This window comes from Carcharhinus amblyrhynchos, chromosome 2 (genome assembly GCF_965287045.1).
Source record: "Carcharhinus amblyrhynchos chromosome 2, sCarAmb.v2.hapA, whole genome shotgun sequence".
Lineage (NCBI taxonomy): Eukaryota > Metazoa > Chordata > Chondrichthyes > Carcharhiniformes > Carcharhinidae > Carcharhinus > Carcharhinus amblyrhynchos.
The window spans coordinates 96,794,369-96,818,857 of record NC_137325.1 but is presented as its reverse complement, the minus strand read 5'-3'; the positions used below and the strand labels follow the sequence as shown (position 1 = coordinate 96,818,857).

Genomic DNA, 24,489 nt, shown 5'->3' with positions numbered 1-24,489 from the left:
GTTTGCCTTTTACAATTTTAATTAGACCTGGCTGCATTGCATGCAATTTTATATTTAATGTGACACATTCCTCTTGATAATTTTTAGCTTTTTATTGCGTGAAGATATTTTAATGAATGTTCAAATCATCTTCTATTTTGGTACATCTTGTTCAAATCTTTGCTTGTTTTTATTTGATTTGTTTAAATATACATGATGTATACTATACCATGTATAGTAACCATGTATACTCTTGGAGCTATTTCTTATATTCATCTCAAAATACTTCATTAGATATGATGAATTTCTCAAAAATTCATCGTTAAGTTGCTTTTGGATTTTTTTAAAATGAGTGTTGTTTACAATCAACTGACAAAGTCAATGTATATGAGAAAAGTGGCCCTCTTTCTGATCAAACATTCAACCCCATCAACCAGAAGGAAGTGACTGTCCCTATAATCAGTGTCTGATTACATGAGCATTGACATATCTGTTACAGCAGAATAACCTTGCCAGTGCCCTTGGCAATGTTAACGGCGGGATGGTGGCACAGTGATTAACATTGCTGCCTCTCAGCTCCAAGAAACTGGGTTAAATTCTGGCCTTGGGTGACTGTCTGTTTGCACATTCTCCCCGTGCTTGTTTGCATAGTCTCCCCATGTGTTTCCTCCCACAGTTCAAAGATGAGCTGGTTAGATGGATTGGCCTTGCTAAATTGCCCCTTAGCGTCCCCAAGATGTGTAGTTTAGATGGCTTAGCCATGGGAAATGTGTGGGGTTTTGGGGAAGGGTTGGGTAGAGGGCCTGGGTAGGAAGCTGTGTCAGAGATTCAGTGCAGACTGAATGGGCTGAATGGCCTCTTCTGCACTGTAGGAATTCTATGATTCTATATGATTCTCTGATACTGTTTTGCCTTCTCCCTGTAATGCATATGAACTCCACCAAATACTTGGTTAAATAAAAAAATTAACTTAAGCATAGGATATAAAATTTAAAAAACAAGCAAAACAGAAGCTAGTCTCAATTAAGCTCATCAGAAGTCCTATGTTGGACTATTAAAGCCTCTTGAACTGAAAATGAGGCATAAACACATGCACTAATAAGCTTTAATTACATTGCACTACCTATTATTATCTAACTTATTGTAAAAATATTTATTTAATTTTCTAACTTTTCAATAATATTAAAGCGTTAGTTTTAATTTGTGACTATTACCCATCTCAATTGCAGAAAAATGTGGATATAATCAGAATAATTTAGTCAGAGCAAAAGCAAAATACTGCTGATGCTGGAATTTTTTAAATGCATTATTGCCTGTTCCTGAGTGCCCTGATAAGCTGCCTTCTTGAACCATTGCAATCCATGTGGTGCAAGTACATCTACAGAACTGTTGGGGAGGAAGTTCCTGGATATTGCCCCAGTGACAGTAAAGGAACAGTGAAATAGTTCCAAGTCAGGATGGTGTGTAAAACAAAAACAAAGATGCTGGAAATTCTCAGCATGTCTGGAAGCACCTGTGAAGAGAGTATCAGAGTGAAGGGGTTAGATTGTGCTGGTCCTGTGGAAAGGGGGTTGTAGACTGGGTGAGCAGTATGATAGGATAGCTCTGAGTTATCCCCATTACTGGGGAAGTTTGAATGAATTGCCTTCATCTACAAGTCCCTTGTTCAAAGACACAGTGCCTGATCAAGAAACATGACATTGGGCTAAGGGAAAGCCTGCTGAGAATCACTCCTGCCATTTCTTACACCTCCCCCATCCTCACCCTTAGCCAGCAACCCCTTTTCCATGACTACCACCCTGCTCTTACTTATCTGTGGCCTAGATCCCTCCTCAATCTTAGGTCTCTGGTGGGTGCATTGCCAGCAACAGCCACTGCTCTTGGTGATGGGAATGGAGAGCTCCCAGTCTCTGATTAACAGGGTGGGATATCTGCCTCAGGATCCAAAATCTCAGGGAAGGCCTGTCGCTTGTCAATCAGGCACTTAATATAGTGGATCTTTCCCATCAATGGTGATGTGGGGCTCTCGTCTGCTTGCCAGCCAGCCAGCCGGTCAGTCCTTGTTACCATGCCACAAGTCCTTCATCACCTGGATTAAATTCTCCCATGTTGGGAGGCATGCCTTATGAAGATAGGTTGAGGGAACTAGGTCTCTTCTCCCTGGAGAGACGAAGGTTGAGAGGTGTCCTGATAGAGGCTTATAAGATGTTGAGAGGAATAGATAGGGTGGATTCTCGGAGGCTGTTTCCCAGGGCTGAAATGGTCGCTACGAGAGGACACAGGTTTAAGGTGCTGGGAAGCAAGTACAGAGGAGATGTTAGGGGTAAGCTTTTCACTCAGAAGGTGGTGAGTGAGTGGAATCGGCTGCCGTCGGTGGTAGTAGAGGCGAACTCACTGGGGTCTTTTAAAAGACTTCTGGATGAGTACATGGGATTTAGTGGGATTGGGAGTTACAGATAGTTCTATGGCTTGGTAGGTATACATGTGATCAGCACAACTTGTGAGCTGAAGGGCCTGCTGTGCTGTAGTGTCCTATGTTCTATGTTCTATTAACTCTCTTGCTGTCTCCACAGATGTTGTCTAACATGCTGAGCATTTCAAAAATGTTTGGTTTTAATTTAATCAATGCTCCCTTTTGTGAATAACAGCTAGATTATCTTTTTTTAATAGTATTTAGTTTGAGGATTAGCAAAGCACCTGTGCTACTAAAGTATCATACAAAGTAAAGTAATTTAAAGATTTGAAGTATTTGCATATACTTTTCAGAATGATCTGAATCAGGGGCTGTTGAACTCAGTTGGCTAGAATGCTGGCATATGGTTCAGAGTACTGTCAACAATGTGGCCTGGTTGAGATAGATTTGGGACTGTCTCTTTTCCCTACCCTGAGAGTGGACGGTAGTGACAAACCACCACTGACAGAAACTGGAAATAGCTGAGGATGAAGCACCAGCAGATAATGAAGCAAGGATTTGCCTTCAAGCACAGCACACATATCATATCATACTCCACAGTACTCATCAGAGAGCTAGAGTGGAATAAATCATGTCAATAAGCCATTATCTTACTCCATTCTTGATCTAATGCCCAGATCACCAGGTAATCTTTAAAAAGGAATGCACTCATTAAAGTTGAGAAATGTCAGTTTTAGGAAATGAAATACTTCCTCACTTACAGCATTGTGCTGCATCCCTGTCATGTACAGTCTGGGCTACATAGACAGTGAAACCCCTTGGCTGACCCCAGAAAAACCCTTTGCGAATGTTTCCATTTCTTACCCACAGCGACTGCTAACTCAGTACATCACTTGATGCAAAGTTATAGCCAGCGTCAGGTCATGGATGTAGGTGAACTATTTTAATTATTTAATAGTATTTGATTAAAGCTGCTCAAATTCCCTTCAAGCAGTGACAACTGATAGGCAGAGAGGAAACTTTCAATCCGTCAATCTGAGCTGAATTTGTACTTAAATCCCAGAGATGAAGAAAGAGTATTTTAATTCTTTGCACCTCTCAGAGTAGTCAATACGCAACCTCTTTCCAATTTAGATCCAGCCCACAGACTTGCAATGATAAAGCACTGCTTTTATAATGTGTTTACAAGCTCCATACTTACCTCTCTCCCTGCTGATTGTATTGGCAGGACTCAGAGTTCTGTTGTGTGAATCGAGTTGATCAACCTGTGGCCTCAAGGTCGCGTTCCACAGTGGAACTTTCGCACCATCAGGGAGTGAGGTAAGAATAGAGCCTTGAAGCAAAGATTAGAAACTTTTATTCAAAAAAATAGATGGCAATTAACAGAAAATGTGTGGAAGGAAGTGAAAGGAGAACAGTATTATAAGTTGTGTGCAGTTTGGTAGGTCTTATAAAGAGGTTTTCAGTTTTGTATGGTTTAACAATAAGTGTTTCTTAACCACTTAAGTAACTTAAGTTTCTTAAGTTATTATCACCAAAATCTTGCTGCATTCTCACCAGTGAGATCTTATGGTCCTGCTGACACTGCACCCCCACCATGGGTTTCCCGGCAGTGAAGGGTGTGTTCAACAGGAAACACTGTTGACAACAGCGGGGCCATAAAAGCCACTGTGAAACACACCGTGGAGTGGAAGAAAAATCCTGCCCAATATACATATACATATATATTGTAAATATAGTAAGAGGTCTAAATTAGGCTGTCTCCATGCTTGTCTCTACACACAGCTCTGCCCAGGACTGCCCTCTAAACTCAGGTCATGTGTTATTTTATGTCACATGTGAGCAATAATGTATTCAGTCCCAAATTAACCACTTCTATGCCTTATATTACATCTCACAACTAGTCTTAATCCAAAGGATTTACAGTGTAATCATGTTTACCCAACATTTTTACATTACTTCTGCTACCCTTTCTCCCCCCTCAAATCACTGTCTTTCAGGTGGTCTGGAGGCTTTATACTTCTATTTCTCATCTTTAAGACATTTGGAGGTGTGGTAAGCTCTGTTGCACTGGGTAAACCTTGTTGAATAGGTGGTTGCTTTGAACATAGTTGTTCTGGTGTTTGGTTGGTTGATCCAGATTCTCTTTCTCATCCTCTGAACTGTTCTTTTGCAACTCTCTATCTAATGTTATCAAAGGTTATTGATTTATCCCATTCCTTATGGGGAGAACAAACGCTCTGCTCATCTGTAGTGTGCTGTCTATGTTTGTGCTGTTCGCTCTAATGCATGTTGAAATGGAAGATGTCTCTTCCTATTGTGTGAGTGTGCCTTATCAACAGACTCACCTCTTTTTTAAGTTTATATGAGTGTAACAAGTAGGCTTACATTAACACTGGGATGAAATTACTGTGAAAATCCCCTAGTCGCCACACTCCAGCACCTGTTTGGATACATTGAGGGAGAATTTAGCATGGCCAATGCGCCTTTCGGACTGTGGGAGGGAACCGGAGCACCCAGAGGAAATCCACGCAGATACAGGGAGAACACACAGACTGTGCACATACAGTGCAGTTCAGCTTTCTTACTTCGCCGAGGTGTAGTTGGTTGATTGCTGCTTCTCTGTTCCCACATCATCTGTTGTACTGGCCAGAAGTTGCATCACCTGTGTCATGCGCTGGAATTCTAATGCCTTGCCCAACACCGGAATCGGAGCGTGTGAGGGGCGGACAGTGGAAAGGTCTGTTGACCTCGGGTGGGATTTTCCAGTCTCGGGTCGAGCAAAATCATAAAATCCCGCCCATGGTTTCTTGAGTTACCTTACCAACAGGTGTTGGAGATGGAGGTTGAAGCTCTTCTTGCTGCTGTTTCCTCTCTTATCTGTCTTCCACTCCAGGTGTTGTGGATACTATCTGAGTGGTCTGACCAAAAAGGAGCTCTGGGCACCTGAAAAACGTGCCAGAAAAGAAAATGATAAACTGGCTCTGCTAAGAGTGAAGACAATTCGGAGCTGAGGTCCCAGCCAAGAGTATCTTTACTGTTGGAGTCCTTGGGAAATTGCAGTTCTATATAATTTATAACAGAGGTTGTTTTGATCTCTCCTGTCATTTTGAGAAGGTTCAGGTACCAGAATGGTGTATCTGTAGTTCATAGCCACATTCCTCTCAGCCACCCTTCCTTGTCTGAGAGGACTGTAACACTGGCTCCCTTGACCAATTTAAACTTTGTGAGGTGACCGTTAATTGAGTTGTCTACATTCCAGAATGAAAATCCTGATCTTTGACCTCACCCAAGATGCATGGTTGTTCCTTCCCTTGGTATGGTATGTCAGCCTCGTGAATCATTTTTTTTGATCCATGGTCATTAAATTTTAAATACATGTAGATCGACAAGGAAATCCAAGATGGCATTGAAATATGTTTCTTCTCAATGAGATTTCCGCATTTTCTGGTTTTGGCAGGCTCCCGCAGTAATGTGTTTTTCAGCAGTGACTCCCTGGACTGATTGTTCTGGGTCTTCCCCTCATTATCTGGGGCTTCTCAGATCTTGAAACCTTTGATTCCCAGCTTTTGATAGAGTATAAAATGCTGATTATTTATTGTTCAGAATGATCTTGGCCTCCGCATATTCAGGTGCTTACGCAGGACTCTGGCTCTTCCCTGGGCATTTAAAAATGACAATACTGACTACTGCTGCTGACACAAAAGCTTTCTTAAAATTGTTCTGGCCAATAGCTTAATATTTTAGCTCATCTCTGCTATGGCTTATGACTCTGCACTCTTTTGAAGCTGGACTTCCTCAGGATTCAATGCAGTCATGTCTGCTTCAGTGCAGGGTTTTATTTCTGCCTCGGATTTGGAAATTTTCCCTGGTGATCTCCACCTGTGCTATCATTTCTGGTGCTTTATATCCAGTCAGAATGCTACTTTTTAAAATCTTACTGGTTTGAAATTTCTTCTCCAATTTTGGTCAGGTTCTGGGTTGTTCTGATAACTGCCACCGTGTAAGGTGTGTATAATTTGGTGAGTTGCATGAACTGGTTCTGAGTCTTGTATAGTTTAACAATAAATGTTTATTAACTGTTAGTAACCATATAAGACATATCCCATAAGGTCTAAACTAAGAGCCGTCTCCATGCTGGCCTCTACACACTTCTCTGTCCAATCCAAGACTGTAAAAATTCTGACAACCTCCAAGACTGCCACTAGGTTCCTTTACATCACAGTGTAGGTCGTATTGTTCTCAGTTTCACATTATGACAAACACTTATACCACAAATAGAAGTTTACAAAAAATTAATGATTATTTAGCCACATATCCCTTGTCAGGTATTCTAAACCTTGTGAAGGAAATTCATTTATTTCCATGAATATTTTGCCCTGTGGACTAGCTATCTTTCTTCTGCCTACTGTAAGTTTGTGTGGAGTGGCTGGTTTTTGATCAGTTTTGTTATTTGGAACCGTGGCTACATCTATGTAACTGTTAAAATAACCAAAAGTAAAATTTATTTATTAGTCACAAGTAAGTTTTACATTAACACTGCAATGAAGTTACTGTGAAATTCTCCTAGTCACCACACTCCAGCACCTGTTCGGGTCAAGGCACCTAACCTGCAGGTCTTTCAGAATGTGGGAGGAAACCGGAGCACTCAGAGGAAACCCACGCATTCACAGGGAGATCATGCGAAGTCCACACAGATGGTGACCCAAGCCAGGAATTGAGCCCGGGTTCCTGGCGCTGTGAAGCAGCAGTGCTAACCACTGTGCTACCATGCTGCCCCTTCGATTGAAATAACCTTCAAATAAACAACAGTCTGTTTTATTTTCTAACTGTAAATGTATACTGCACTATTCCATGCTATAAGATTGGCACCTCCTGCAGTAGCCTTTGTTTTATTTTGGCCTAAACTTGTTCTTTTAAAAAAAATTGTTTGACATTTTTGTTGCTGTAAACTTATATTATTTTTGATCATGGTAGTTCCCTCCACAGGAATGTTGATGTAGAAGGATTTTAATTGCAGATTAAGAGATTGCAAGCTTTTGGATATATTTGTAAAGAGTCCAGAAGTCCCAAGTTATTTTCAATTCACAAAAGAAGATCGATTAGTTTTATGATCGGGTTTTCTTCTTATAATAAAAGATGAGCAGTGTGCCTCATTTCAGGACTGATGGCTGAGGTCTACAGCAACTTTGGTTTAAACCCTTCTGCCCCTTTGCTGTGTCTGAATCCATGACACCCTCTTTACAAAAATTCAACCTGACATATAGGGCTACAGCACATGCACATGGATGGTTCTTTAGTTCAAATCACCTCAGCTGCCCAGCTGTCACTTGACAGAAACTTATTGGCGGTCTATTAACATGTCTGGGGGCATCAGAAACCATTTCTCTCATTAAAACTGCACAGCAACAGTGAAATGTCAGCATGAATTTTTAGTGTACATGTTCAATTCTTCTTCAGAAGTTTATGAAGTAGGCCAGCTGTTAAATTATCTTGATGTCCTATCAGTACTGATTTTAACTGTAGTTTGTGTGGGCAGGAAGCAGAGAATTATCTGTGTGAGCCAACATGCCTTTTGGCGGTCACTTTGGAAGAAGGCACAAAGCGAAATAATTAACTAAAACTGAAAAAGTGTGGGCACTGAAGTTCAAGAACAACAAATTTTGCTTCTTTGTGAAATTTCCAAAAGATAAAGAACTGTGCTAAAGATACAATTAATAACTAAAGCTGAAGTCCAGGTCTCTTTAAATGGAGATTTTCTTTTAACATGGTTAACAGCCTCATTTTCCTCAGTTTCCTTGTAAAGTTCTCCAGCTATCCAAAGTCAGCGGGGATGGAATTGAACTGCTAAGGTGGCGAGAATGTCAGAATATATGGTAACATGAATTTACCTAAAAGAGCAGCAAACATTTGAATGTTTTCAGTGAATACATTTTAATTTACTTTCTGAGTCAAGCTAATTTCCCCACTAAGCACATGAAAGTTGAGAAGCAAGCACATTTTATCAAACAGTTTTGAAAGATTTTCCAACCCTTTTTTCTTCTTGTAATAACCTAAGGCACCGTTCTTAATTTTTAAATGATTTTCATGAGAAGAAATGCTTCAAGCAGCATGCTGCCTAATTCCATTGTACTTCATGAGTGTTGCACTTCTATTTTCTGAATATTAATAATTTGCTCTGAAATCTGATAATTAACAAGGTATTATATGAGTGATCATAGTGATTAAAATTACTGCTGAATGTGTTTGATAAACATATTGGTCCTCATGCTACCATCATTCATTTATTCATAATTGTAGTTATTGTAGATAAGCATGAAAAGTTGATATGGTATTAAAAGTCTAATTATATTATTTCAGAATTTATACCAGAATAGGTTTCTGGGTTTGGCAGCTATGGCGTCGCCTTCCCGAAATTCACAGACCCGCCGTCGATGCAAAGATCCCCTCAGGTACAGCTACAACCCTGAGCAATTCCGTAACATGGCTGTCACCATCCCAAGAGCGAACAGTGACACGAACCTGGTGAACTCAGGCAGTCGTTCCACCCTGATGGTCAGCAGTTCCCGATATACCATCGGCCAGTCACAAGACCTCATCATCTGTTGGGACATCAAGGAAGAGGTGGACGCTGGGGACTGGATTGGAATGTATCTTGTAGGTAAGGCTGTTTCCAACCATTGATTACTTATGTGGAGAATTAGTCTCGTAATTGTGTTTAGCGTTTATGGTTATCGGTGCTTTATCTAAAGCATTGGAAAATTTTCAGGTCATGCAAATAACACCAAATTCATCACATAGATGGAGAACTGGCTTGAAAATAATAAACATCTTTTACCTATCTGATCATTTTCTAGCTATTGTATACTTTTGCATATTTCACATGAATATCAACAGTAAAGGTAAAGTTGCCATAGTCCTAGGTGACCAGAGGCTGCTCTCGCCTTTGAGAACTGACAGGGGTTGATTTAACCTGAGGATCATCACACCTCAAGCGAGGGGCAAGGTTGAGAAGATGTTGATGAATAACATAAATATGATACAACAAGGTGTAATTCAAGAATGATTGATAAGTGAAATGCTGAGAATAATATGCTCTTACTTTGAAACTGAAGCCAATAATTTCCAGGAAGTTTCTGCTGATTACCTGTGTCAAATTCAAGGGAACTGCTGAAGTGCTGGGGAAGTAGTGAAAGTGGTCATGTACACAGTTTCTCTGGGCTTTTCACAAAACCACTGCTAAGGTTAAGGCAGGAGATTGGGAGACTCTTGGGCAAATTCTAATCCTGATTGCTTAGTCAGAGTTTATAATTCCACTGCTTTACTCCACAATTTCACAGCAAGTGGCTGACACTTATTTATTGTAGGCCGATCCTTTTCAATGACTAAATTTGTTTACCTGGTACAATCAGCCATTTTTGAAGTGTCATCCATAAGTGGACCGTTTACCTTCCACTTCATCTTACCTCAATCACAAATTAGTTCGATTAAAATTGATGTCTGATGGTTTCCTGCTTCTCCATAGTTGCTGACAGCGTTGTAATAGGCATGCTCTTAATCTTTCACAATAATTAACTGGCAAATGTCAAGTAGTGAACATTGTATTGTGAGTTAAATTGAAAACTTCAGTGGCCTGGATTGGGTCACTTTAGGCTTAAATCCACCTGCCCTTTTTGGAAAGATGCCATTGCCCCATCTTATTTGTATGAACAAAGCCTTGACAGGGACAAAGATAATCCAGCATTACTTAGTGGTCTAAGGCTGTTCACCCACTGCCTGGTGAGCTGATAAGTGCGTCTGAGATGCCAGGATCCAATACAACTAAGATCATGGGTTACTATCACCATCATAAAGAAGTCCACTGCTACGTTATGGCTTTGACTTTGGACTTTCTAAATAACTAATTAGAAAACCTTTTTAAACTTAGATGACAATGACTGTCCTCTTCACCTCATCTTCAAAATTACTCAACGCAAATTTATATCAAATGCATATACCATTCTCTTCTGTCAATAAATGTGATCTTTGGTTCCTCAAAACTATGACCTTGAAATTATGTAGTGTAAAGATTAGCATGCCAGTGTATGATGAAGATGGCAATATAGTGGGCTAAGGCATTTACTACCAATGTGTATATTTAGTAATCTTTTCTTTACATGTAAAATTAATTACAATGAGACATTTCTAAGTTAATCATAAAGTGCTAACTGAATCAAAGTGACTTTTAAACAAAATAGGTCAGATTTGCATCATGTTGGGTTTAAAATCTTGAAAATCAAATTCCCAACCCAGATTCACCTCCAACTTCTCCACATCTGGTTTTAACTGAGCTGGGAGCTGGGCAGGCGACCAAACCACTCTAAGTGGGTGCCTTGCTACTTTAAATGCTAAATACAAATATTTAAATACCAAGGCGTGAATTTTCCTAAACCCCAGGAAACTGGCTTGGAGGCCGACGGAGCTGGAAATTTTGAGAAGAATCCCAAAAGGATGGCTCTTTGATGTTACGCCGCCAGTGGGCTACTTTGCTGTCATAGCTGCCACAGGAATAAACAACTTTCTCATCCGAGATAGTAATTCATGTTACTGACTCAAATTAAGACCTCATTTAAAGGGCAGTTTATCACAGTGAAACAACTCCCTGAGGATCCTCAGTAGGAGATTGGAGGGACATAAGAGCCAGCCCTCCATGCCCCCGTGATGGAACCACAAGGCCCAAACAGGAAACACAGAGAAGGGATAAATGGGTCATTTTCAGGTTGGCAAGCTGTAACTGGTGGAGTGGAGTGCCACACAGATTAATGGTGGAGCCTCTACTATTTGCTATATATATATTAATGATTTGGTTGAATGGACCAAATGTAATGTTGCTAAATTTACAAATGAGACAAAGATAAATACAAAAGTAAGTTGTGAGGCGGACATAAGGGTTCTGCAAAAGGATATTGCTAAGTTAAAATAAAACAGATAGGCCTCATCCCTTATAGTCCTTACACATTTCCCATGGCCCATCTGTGTTGCTTCATGCCTCCACTCATCGTGCTCCCTTGCCAAGCTATGCTCTCCTCATATCTGTTATGGTGCCTCATGCCAAGATTGATGTAATTAATTACAATTAATTTTACATGTAAAGAAAAGATTACTCAATATACCTCAAAAAACTGCTGTAGATTCTCAATCCTCCTATACCCACCTAGGTACGCCAAACAACCCTTGTGGCCCATCATGCTCCCATGCCAAGGTTTTCCCCTCTTACATCCTCTATATCTCATTCCCCCATGTTAAGCTATGGCACTTCATTGCCCAGTCATCCATTATATACTATATAAAACAATGGCCCTTATAATGACAGTAGGATGTGTAAAACAAAACAAAAAAAGGTAATTCACCCATGATTAAAAACTTTCTTGTGAACAAGTTCATTTATTGAAAGAGATGTTCTCTACAATGTACAGAGTACAAACTGAAAGTAAAACAGAAGCCTCTGAAATACTCCAATGACATTAAATCATCTGATCAGCTCTTAAAGCAAATATGCAACCCTTTTAAGTACATTACATCCCTCCCCCTTTACTTCTGTGGTCATGACAACAAATTAGCATGATGTTCTACATAGGATAAATAAAACTTTAGGCACAGGTCAATGCATCATTAATCCTTCTACACAGTCATTAAGAAACTTGGTCAGGAGAATATCTATTCCACTTTGGTTGTATACAATGTTCTGAAATTTGGCTGTGCTTGATTTGGAACTTCAGTAGTCATTTCTTGGAACTAATTTGGCATCATTCTCACATGGTATATTAGCTTCAGCACAGTTGTCAGTCAACTCTAATTCAATCAAGTCTTCCATTGTAGTATTCACAACACTAGAGACTAAAGAAGTTGGTACTCCTGGAGATGATTCTAAGAAATTATTTTGAAAAGACAGCGATTGGTCAGCATGGTGTTTCAGTTTGAACCTTGTAAGAAATTGTACCTGCTTTTGCTAAAACTGTGGCTGGTATCCATTTCTAACTTGTGGCGTAATTATGCGCTGACACTCATCCTCCTTGTTGAAATTAGCATTGTTTTGCCTTGATTTCTCATCTGGCAACTTGAGATTGTTGTTGATGCTCTGCTATCTCTGAAATTTCTGGAGAAAATAAGAAATCAAATGTAGTTCTCAACTTCTCATTAAGATTAGTAATGCAGGTGAACTTTGAATAGGCGCGTGAGTGGTAGTTCTATAAGATGCCAAAAAGCTATTCACATGACGTGATAATGAATCTTGCTGTTTTGAGGATTTTAAAGAATGCTTCAAGGATTGTATGAATCTTTCAGCTAACCTATTGATTAATGGATGCTAAGGGGTAGATTTCGTATGCAGAATACTACTTACTTTGTGATAATCCTCAAATTCTAGTAAACTGAACCGTAATCGCTAACAATCTGTTCCAGTTTACCAAATTTTGCAAAATGTTGTCAAGTTTTTCAATGGTTTGTTTATATCTAGTAGATCTCATGAGAACAACATCTTGCTCCTTTGAATTTGCGTCAGTTATGATAAAGAACATGTAACTACCAAATAGACCAGCAAAATCTACATGTCATCGCATTTTAGGCCACTCCCAAGGATGTAAAGGAGACTGTGGCAGTGTATTTCTTATTTTTGCACAGGATCAATACTGCCTCTCTTTTTCTTCAATTGGAGCATCGGGACCCGGCCTCCAGAAGTAACAGCATGCTAATTTCTTCATCCAGAATATGTCAGGATGAACTTCATGTGGTTGTTCAAAAACACTTCCACGCAGACTAGGAAGACTGATCACTCGAATTCCCCACAATAGACACACAGCTTGGATAGTCAATGCAATCTTTTTTGACATATGAAATGGGATTTTCCAGCTGTGCTCATCCTGAGACCAGAAAATCCTGCTGAGGTCAGTGGACCTTTGCATAGTCTGTGTCCTGCCCACTACAATTCAGGTGGGTCAGGAAAATTCTGCCCATAGTTTCAAATCAGGAAATATAAAATGCATTCCAGCTATCATTCCATCACCGTCCCCAATTTCTGGTGAGTGTCAGAACTTGTGAAGCTTTCACAGGCAAATGATTTACCAGTGAAAAATAAAGAATATTAGCAAAACAAGTTGGCGGCAGCTGCTCAATGGACAAAGAGAATCATGATAATGCATCAACATAGCACTCTAGTGGTAAGAGTGTACAGATAAGGTCAGTGACCACCTTTGTAACTACAGTTTGCCTTTGTATGGCTCAAAAATAGTAATTAACATCAATAATTAGTTGATAATGTGTTAGGTTAACCATATAAATAATGATGAAACATAGAAATTAGAAGCTGGAGTAGGCCATTTGGCCCTTTGAGCCTGCTGTGCCATTTATTAGGATCATGGCTGATAATCGAATTCAATACCCTGATCACTCCTCCTGCCCATATCCCTTGATCCCTTTAGCCCCAAGAGCTATATCTAATTCCTTCTTGAAATCGCACAACGTTTTGGTCTCAACTACTTTCTGTGGTAGTGAATTCTACAGATTCACCACTCTCAGGGTCAAGAAATTTCCCCTCACCTCAATTCTAAAAGGTTTACCCCTTACCCTCAAACTATACTTCCTCGTTCTGGATTTCCCTACCATTGGGAACATTCTTTCTGATTCTACCTTGTCTAACCCTGTTAGAATTTTATTAATTTCTTTGAGAACCTCTCTCACTCTTCTAAATTCCAGTGAATATAATCCTAACTGACATAGTCTCTCCTCATATGACAGACCTGCCATCCCAGGAGTCAGCCTGGTTAACTTTTGCTCTACTCCCTCTGTAGCAAGGACATCCTTTCTCAGATAAAGACATGAAATCAGCACACAATACTCCAGGTGTCGCCTTACCAATGCCCTATACAATTGCAGCAAAAAATGCCTATCCCTATAATCAAATTCTCTCGCTATGAAGGCCAACATATCATTTGTCGTCTTTATTGCCTGTGTTACCTGCACGCTTACTTTCAGTGACTGATGCACAAGGACTCCAAGGTTTCATTGAGTATCCACCTCTCTCAATTTCACCCATTCAAGTAATGACTGGTCTTCCTATTATTGCCAAAGTGGATAACCTCACATTTATCCACATTATACTGCAATTGCCATGCAGATGCCCACACATTTAGCCAGTCCAAATCATACTGAAGCATCTCTGTGTCCTCATCACAGCTCACCCTCTAACCCAACAAAGAACAACCCAGCATGGGAAACAGGCCCTTCGGCCCAACGAGCCCGAGCCGCCATCTTAACAAAGGATTTTCCTACACCTACCTTGCCCCATGTGTATGCAAATGGTACCCCTATTGTAGCCAGATTCAGGGGAGAATAGTGTAGGGTCAATTTGGTGCACCAATCAGCCTAAGAGCGCATCTTTGGGGTGTGGGAGGAAACCGGAGCACCCGGAGGAAACCCACGCAACCACAGGGAGAATGCGCAAACTCCCACAGACACAGGCCCAAATCCATGTATCTGCACAGCTAGCAGTGATAGTCACTGAGCTGTTGTGGTGCCCGTCTGCTGGTCCAGGTTTAAGCACACACAACAACATGAAGTACTAGGCCACTCTTGAAACATCCAAGAGCAGCCCACGCATGACCCCCCGTGTGCATGCCCCTCATTTGACAACAAGGTGGACCGACACCTGTGGATTAAAACAGACAAAACATTAACATGTAATATTACATTTCCAGTGTCGTCCCGAGGCTCTGACCCTTTTTAAAACCGTCTTCTATAACCCTCCATCCCTGTTTCACTCATGTGTCTATCTAAGTAAACCTTGAACAAGTCCAACGTGCCTGCCTCCACCACCTTACTTGGTAGCACATTCCATACCCCCACGACCCTCTGTGTGAAAAACCTTCCTCGAGTATCCAAATTATACTTCTCCCCCCTCACCCTTAGCTCGTGACCTCTCGTGATAGTTGTCTCCAATCTGCCACTGTTGACTCTATCTATACCCTTCATTATTTTATACACCTCTATTAGATCCCTCCTTAATCTCCGTCTTTCTAAGGAGAAGAGCCCCAGTTTACCCAATCTTTCCTCATAACCCAGTCCTTCCATGCCAGGCAACATCCTGGTAAACCTCCTCTGCACCCTCTCCAGGGTCTCCACGTCCTTCCAGTAGTAAGGTGACCAGAACTGGACGCAGTACTCCAAATGCGGTCTAACCAACGTTCTGTACAACTGAAGCATTAGACGCCAGCTCTTATATTCTATACCCCTTCCTACAAAGGCTAGCATTCCATAAGCTTTCTTTGCAACCTTCTCCACCTGTGTTGCCACCATCAGAGACTTGTGCACTTGCACTCCCAGGTCCCTCTGCATTTCTATACTCTTAATTGGTCTACCTTTTATCATGTAACTCCTCCCTGCATTATTCCTTCCAAAATGCCTCACCTCGCATTTGTCAGGATTAAATTCCATCTGCCATCTATCTGCCCAGTATACCAACCTATCTATATCCTGCTGTGTCACCTGACAATCTTCCTCACTATCCGCCAACCCTGCCATCTTGGTGTCATCTGCAAACTTGCTGATCACACCACGTACGCCCTCTTCCAAGTCGTTTACATATATATTACGAAGAGAAGAGGTCCCAGTACTGAGCCCTGTGGCATACCACTGGTAAGATGCACACCACTGGTGACAGACCTCCAGCCAGAAAAGGACCCTTCCACTACTACTCTCTGTCTCCTGTTGCCCAGCCAGTTTTCAATCCATCTAGCTACCTGTCCTTGTATCCCATGCGCCTTAACCTTTTCTACCAGCCTACCGTGAGGGACTTGGTCAAAAGCCTTACTAAAATCCATATAGATGACATCAACGGCTCGCCCATCGTCAACCGTTTTTGTCACCTCCTCAAAAAATTCTACCAGATTCGTAAGGCAAGACCTCCCCTGAACAAAGCCATGTTGCGTATCCCTAATCAGATCGTAACGCTTCAAATGCTTATACATCCTATCCCTAAGAATTTTTTCCAACAAGTTTCCTACCACCGATGTCAAACTCACTGGCCTATAATTACCAGGGTTATCCCTACTGCCCTTTTTAAACAGCGGTACCACATTAGCTACCCTCCAGTCCTCTGGGACCTCACCTGTGTCCAAAGAAGAGACAAAGATTTGCGTCAGAGGCCCAGCAATTTTATCTTTCACCTCCCTAAGCAGCCTGGGATAAATACCATCAGGCCCCGGAGCTTTATCAGTTTTTATGCTACTTAAAAACCCTAACACTTCCTCCCTCGTAATGGATATTTCCTTCAACTGATCTACAGCTCATTACAAGACACCAAGCCCCTCTCCTTTGTGAATACCGACGCAAAGTATTCATTCAGGATCTCCCCCATTCCCTCAGACTTGATGCATAGCTCTCCTCCTTTGTCCCTAAGAGGACCAATTTTCCCTCTAACCACTCTCTTGTTCCTAATATAAGAGTATCATCTGCAAATTTGGAGATAATACATTCGGTTCCCTCTTCCAAATCATTAACATATAATGTGAACAGTTGGATAAGTTGTTTCCATCCTTGCTGATCCTAGCACAGATCCCTGTAGAACCTCACTAGTCACTGATTGCCAATCAGAAAAAGACCCATTTATGCCAACCCTTTGCTTCCTGTCTGCGAACCAGATTTCTATCCATCTTAAGACATTAGCTGCAATCCCATGTTCTTTAACTGTACATACAAATCTGTTATGTGAAACCTTGTGGAAAGTCTTCTGAAAGTCTAAATAAACCACATCCGCTGATTCTCCTCAGTCAACTCCACTAGTTACACCCTCAAAAAATTCAAATAGATTCGTCAAGTATGATTTTCCTTTTGTAAATCCATGCTGACTTTGTCTGATTATACCACTGCCTTCCAAATGCCGAGATATGAAATCCTTGATAATAGACTGAGTACCAAATTAGGCTCACTGGTCTATGGTTCCCTGCTTTCTCACTACCTCCCTTTTTGACTGTGGGTTTATATTAGCCACCCTCCGATTTGTAGGAACTATTCCAGAGTCCAAAGAATTTTGGAGAATAGCTAGCAATGGATCTACTATTTCCAAAGCCGCTTCCTCAGGAGGAAGATTATCAGGACCTGGGGATTTATCCACTTTCAATTCCATCAATTTCCCCAAAACCATTTCTCTACCAATGCTGATTTCCTTGAGCTCCTCACGAAAACATGTTTCTCTCAGCACTTCTGGTACATTTTTCATGTCTTCCTTTGTGAAGACTGAAGCAAAGTACAAATTTAATTCCTCAGCCATTTCTTTATTCCCTGTTATGAATTATCCCATTCCTGATGAAGGGAATTCACTTTTGTCAATCATTTTCTCTTTACCTATCTATAGAAACTTTTATAGTCAGTTTTTATGTGCCTCGCCAGCTCACTATCGCACTCTATTTTTCCCTTCTTAATCAATCCCTTGTACCTCCTTTGCTGAATTTTAAACTGCTCCTAATCCCCAGTCCTATTACTTTTTCTTGCCAATTTGTATGCTTCTTCCTTCAATCTTATACTGTCTCTACTTTCACTTGTAAGCCATGGTTTGGCCAGAATTCCCTTACTACTCTTGTGCCAAACAAGAATAAACAACTTCTGGAGTTCACTACTTGTTCTATAAATGTCTGCCATTGCTTGTCCATTGTTTTTCCTTTCAGTAATGTTTCCTAGTCCATCATTGCAATTTCATGCTTTATACCATCATAGTTACCTTTGTTGAGATTCAGGATCCTGGTCTCAGAATCAACTACATGATTATCCACCTTGCCAAAGAATTCTACCATATTAACCATATTCTACAATGCATTCTCTCACAACTAGATTGCCAACTAATCTTTTCTCATTGCACAACACCCAGTCCAATATGGCCTTGTTGGCACTTCAACATATTGCTCCAGAAAGCCATCTCGTATTCACTCCAGAAGTTCTTTCTCTGTTGTACTGTGACTAATTTGACTCTTCCAATCTATATGTAGATTAAAATTGCCCATCATCACAGGTGTTCCTTTAATACATGCATCTCCGATTTCCTGTCTAAGCTTTTCCCAACATTACCACTACAGTTTGGTAGTCTGTATACCATCCCCGCCAATGGTTTTTGCCCTTTGTGGTTTCTTAACTCGACCCATACAAATTCCACCTCTATGCTAATATCTTTCCCCGATATCATATCAATATCATTTTTACTCAACAATGCAATTCCACCACCTTTTCTTTCCCGTCTGTCCTTCCTAAAAACTGAATAACCCTCAATGTTTAGTTCCCATCCTTGCTCACCTTGGAGCCACGTCACTGTAATGCCAACTATATCATATCCCTTTACGTCTATCCATGCAATTAATTCATCCATTTTGTTTCGAATGCTCCAAGCATTCAGGTACAAAACTTTAAGTAGGGCACTTTTAACATTTCTTTTCCCTTTCCTAAAATTTATTAGTCAGTCCTTATCTGACTCTGATCTTTGATTTCTCTGCCTATCACTTTCCTTATTCTCCTTACAGTCTTACTGAGATCTTCATATGCCAAAAATTATACTCAATGTTTCTTTTTCGAGTTGAGTATAGTTAGATTCAACATTAGTCAGAGCGCACGAAGCAAAAGCTATTGATCATTCTTCTCCTAAAGGCATAATGTGTGAAACCAATACTTCTGAGTTCTGCAAAGAATCTTTGACATTCTTGTATGCTTTCTCACATTCTGTTGTCCAGTCCATGACTGTTTCACAAATAATTATGCATTGACTTCAATAATGTTGTTAATTTTAGAACAAATTTGCCATAATAATATACTAAGCCTAGAAAGAACCCCAGTTGTGTCACATTTGTCAGACGTAGTGCTTCTAAAATTGCTTCCATCTTTTTAGGTGCTTTAGGTAGGCTTTCACTGATGGCTGGAAAGAAAATCACACTTTTCTTCCTTGATACGTAGACAATGTGCTTGAAGCCATTTCAATGTTGCTTCTAGATTATTCAAGTGCTCCTGTTCACTGGACCCTGTAATTAGAATATCATCCATTTAGCATCATATATCAGAGGTACCACTTAAAACCTGATCCATTGATCTTTGGAACAATCTTTGTACGTTGTTACGAAAGCCAATATTTTATAATGAAAAAGACCTTGATGAGTAATGATGGTAAGCAATGGTTGAGATTCAATGACTATATTCATCTGTAAATATGCTTGTGAAAGGTCAATCTTGATTAATTTCCTCTCACCTGATAACCCCAGCAAACAATGAAAGGAAACAAATATTGATTAGCACACTACACTGGATTGATGGTTGTTTTAAAATCACCACAAATACAGACTGAACCATCTGGTTTCATGATAGGTATAATCATTGTAAATGGCTCAACATGCCAGTGCTAAAAAGTCGTACTAATTCTTCTTTGACTTTGGAATGAATTGCATATGGCTCTGCTCTTGCTTTGAGACTTTTTGGTTGACCTTTGGGCTTTAATCTAAGATTCACTTGAACTCTGTCCTATTGCACTGAGAAAAAACTGGTATGAGCAACTCATTTGCAATTTTGTTTGCTTGTACAAAGTATTGAAAATGCTCAGCATAGGAACTCCATGGTTCATTTTGTTCATTGAAAGGAGCTGTGAATCTGAATTAACCTGCTATTTCTCTTACAGGCACAAATGTTTCAAGACTGCTCAGTATATTTTATTTTACTGTCTCCCTAGTACTCTCCTGTTTATGCGTTAGACTGTTGACTTGATGTATTTTTTTTAATGGGCTCAGATGTACAGCAAACATTTCAAATATGATGACACTGCCTGGAAATCTCACCCTTCTCTGATCAGAAAACTCCATCTTTGAAAACCACACAGAGAGCTTTCTTGCTTACTTTGTTTTCCTGCACTGGCACTTCAACTTTTAATTCTTCGCCCCAGTCTTCTAACATTTGAAGTGTGAGGGTCCACAATGATTTTTCTTTCTCTTAGGATCTTTTTTTAATGTTCTTGATTAAAACAAATCCTGACTCATTGCACATTTTCTTTCTGTAATGTCCGAACTACATTAGGAGTTGTGGGTATTACACAAAAAGGAAAGATGTGGTTTACTCACATAAATTCAAACTAACACATAACAGATTTCATTGAGAAAAATGTTTTCTGCACTGCACAGCATACAAACAGAAACTAAAAGCAGGAGCCTGTGAAACACCCTAGCGACATCACCGTCAAATAATGTGATCAGCTCTTAAAGCAAACATGCAACTCTTTTAAATATATAACAACACAAATGGATTTCTGGGCTCTCAGCCAATCCTCATTATGTATCCTTTATTTAAAACACTTCTACATCAGTATTTGCAATTAATGTGCTGCAGATAGAGTAAGACAGCTAACTACATGTTACTCTGAATAAACAGAGACAGCTTAAAGCAATATACCCAAAGAGATAATTATAATATTAGTTGGTTATTCATATTGGAGTTTTGTGTAGAAAATTGTGGTTAAAATCTGCATGGATCTTTTTCAATGAAATTTATTCGTGCCAGAATGATACAAAGCAACCATAGAAGAAGCTATTAAATTAAAATGTTCTTATTTTTATCTATTACTGTACAAATGGTTGCCCCGTTAAACACATGCAACGTAGTCTTGAGGTAGAAAATAAATTTTTGATACAAATATTTTGAAGTGATGCATACATTGTGAGGATAAATTTAGAACATTAAAATTGGATCATCACATTGGCATTGATCCTTCACTTGACAGAATGTAGAAGCTATTGTGCTTGTTTATTCAAGTGCCGAAGCAGAACCGTAGAGGAATTGGACCATTTCAGATTACCTTTTATATTACAAAGTTGTATGTAGTATTGCCAATTTGGCACTTTTTATATAGCTGCATGGAATACATTGGTGACACCAAAGAGTTCAAGTTTACTACCGGTAACAAGCAATAAATGAAGTTTTCTGTTCATCTTCCCAAATCTCTCCTCCTCTAAAATAATACCAGAAATTATCTTGAAAAACTGTGATCTTGAAAATACATTTTAATCCTTGACTGCTGCTGTGTGAGCTCCCCAAATTATATGTTTAATTTCATCTACCCAGAGTGAATTATACAGCAAAACAGATACTGGAGAGAGGCCAGGAAAAGATAATAGACACAAAATAGAACAGACACCAAGAAGCATAAACAGCAGATAAAAATAAGAGGGCAAAATATAGGAAAGATAATTGGTAGCTTGGATTAAAACAAGATGTCTCGATACCCTTCCTCAGGATTATTAGGCACAAATAGAAAAGAAAAAAACAAAGATTTGGAGCTGTGTTTTATGGTCACCCACCCCCCCACCCCTCTCCCAGCATGCTTTTAGCAGTGTGTGTAGAGGGTATATGAAATATGATGGGCACTAGTTCACTGCCTTCCTTCCTACCCACCCCCACCCATTCCCCATAAAACCCAGGCAGGTGCAAAAACCGATAGCTCACTTGTCATTTAGAAAAAAAGTAGTTAACAGTCAATTGGTTACCATGCTAAGTGACCGGAAAATAGGAGGCAGAGAGTGGGGGTCAATGGGTGCTATTCGGATTGGCGGTTGGTGACTAGTGGGGTGCCCCAGGGGTCGGTGCTGGGGCCTCAGCTATTTACCATTTATATAGATGATCTGGAGGAGGGAACCGAGTGCAGGGTGTCGAAATTTGCTGATGACACCAAGATTGGGGGAAAGGCAAATTGTGCGGAGGGTGTGGAGAGTCTGCAGAAGGATCTAGATAGGCTGGGTGAATGGGCCAGGAAATGGCAAATGGAATTTAATGTTGGCAAGTGTGAGGTGGTCCACTTTGGTAGGAAGAATGGTAGGAAGGACTATTACTTACGTGGCGAAAAACTGCAGCAGGCGACGGTGCAGAGGGACCTCGGGGTCCTTGTGCATGAGTCGCAAAAACCCAGCCTGCAGGTGCAGCAGGTGGTCAGGAAGGCGAATGGGATGCTGGCCTTCATAGCGAGGGGGATTGAATATAAAAGTAGGGAGGTCTTGCTGCAGCTGTATAGGGCATTGGTGAGGCCGCAGCTGGAGTACTGTGTGCAGTTTTGGGCGCCGCACCTGCGCAAGGATATTTTGGCCCTGGAGGGAGTGCAGAGGAGGTTTACTAGGCTGATACCGGAGTTGAGGGGATTGAGCTATGAGGAGAGGCTGAATAAACTAGGCTTGTACTCGTTAGAGTTTAGAAGAATGAGGGGAGATCTCATTGAGACGTATAAGATGATGAATGGGATGGATAGGATAGAGGTGGAAAGACTCTTCCCGCTCAAAAAAGACAGTAGGACTAGGGGGCACAGCCTCAAGATAAAGGGGGGGCGGTTCAGAACGGAGTTGAGGAGGAACTTCTTCACTCAAAGGGTGGTGAATCTCTGGAATTCTCTGCCCGTTGAAGTGGTGGAGGCTGCCTCGCTAAATATTTTTAAGAAGCGGGTTGATGGGTTTTTGATAAGAGAGGGGATTAAGGGTTATGGGGAGAGGGCGGGAAAGTGGAACTGAGCCACGACAGATCAGCCATGATCTTATTGAATGGCGGGGCAGGCTCGAAGGGCCAGATGGCCTACTCCTGCTCCTATTTCTTATGTTCTTATGTTCTTGATAAGAGAGGGGATTAAGGGTTATGGGGAGAGGGCGGGAAAGTGGAACTGAGCCACAACAGATCAGCCATGATCTTATTGAATGGCGGGGCAGGCTCGAAGGGCTAGATTGCCTACTCCTGCTCCTATTTCTTATGTTCTTAATATAATGCTGCCCATGCATGATACAATTGGCGAGGTCAGGTGGACGGGACTTGGAAGGGTATTTAACAAAATTAATCAATAAGCAGAAAGGAAGAGAATATGCACTTCAGTGCATGTCCTGTGTGCACAGACCACTGCCCCTGCCCCCCCCCCCCCCCCCCAAGATGTTCCCCCCTTTTGTTACTTTCCACCTGATCACCAAAATCTGCTCTCCCAACCATCCATGCCCCCTTTCCTTCTCCATCCAAAAACCCAGATTTAGCAGAATCTGGGATCCAGGTTATCCTGATCCCGGGACCTACTTGCACTCTCAACAGTGCCCACAACTGAGTTCTACAACTGCTGGAACTATGAGAGCTATTGGCTAATTTGATTGGCAGCTCTGGAAGATGGGACAACCCCCACTGAGGGGCAAGAGGTCCATTCTCAGGTAATTAAGACCAAACCCAGCATGCTATGGCTGTGGGAACTGACTTTTCTTCAGGCCCGAGCTGGGGTGAGCTCCCTGTAAAATTCCATCCTTGCATTTCCATGGTAGCTTTCATACTCTCAGGACTGACCAACATGTCCCCCAGCCAATGAAGTGCTTTTAAAGAGTAGTCCAATGGAGGAACTGTAGCAGTTAAAGATGTGCACAGCAAATAGTCACCAACAGAAATGTGAGAACGACCAGATAGTCTTGTTTTTGGTGATGTTGACTGAGAGATGAATGCTGATCAGGACACTGAGCTAACTCACATGTTCCTGTTAAACAGCCCCATGTGAAACCACTGTAAATTGGGGAATCCAAGCTAGTTCCGAGGTTGATGAAATTCCCTGGCACTAAGCGAAGCACTTTGTTATTTTAAATAATAGTTATTAGAAAAGAAGTGTCTTTTCATTTCGATTAATATAAAATCAAAGTAGCATTATCAAGTAATGGAATGACTGGGAGCAACCACTTTAAAGATGAATTTAATTCATTCTCTCTTGAGTGCCATAAAAGACTCTTGACTGCAGTGCTCAGCAAGACACACTTAAAGTTTGATGCCAGTGAGACCTGCCAACCTGGATTATTGGAGAGTTGCAGCTTTATGACATTCTCTGTTATATAAGCATAACTGTGTGCGTGTGTGCCAGAAACCTTCCATCTGCATGCATTTTCTGTTAACTTTTCTCAAATAAATTCTTAAGCTTGCAATTGTCTCGGTAAATTTGCCACACTGCAATTACGTTCTCTCTACAGTGGATGTGTTGCAGTTTACTAAAGCAATTTCAGATATTAGTAATGGACATCTAAAAACAAGGTTTGAATCACATTCGCACCAGTGATGTG

General features: G+C 40.8%; 1 protein-coding gene across 3 annotated transcripts in view; it reads left to right on the top strand.

Moving 5' to 3' along the window:
• Positions 1–24,489, top strand: part of LOC145356680 (E3 ubiquitin-protein ligase HECW1-like) — a 434,978-nt gene that overhangs the window by 81,552 nt on the left and 328,937 nt on the right. For 2 of the 3 annotated variants that reach the window (XM_080209562.1, XM_080209572.1), the window contains one exon: positions 8,753–9,053. In XM_080209562.1, coding sequence (XP_080065688.1) covers positions 8,753–9,053 — 301 coding nt within the window. Of the gene's footprint in view, positions 1–3,623; positions 3,713–8,752; positions 9,054–24,489 lie in introns of those variants that run through there. The other variant, XM_080209579.1, reaches the window with a different exon arrangement.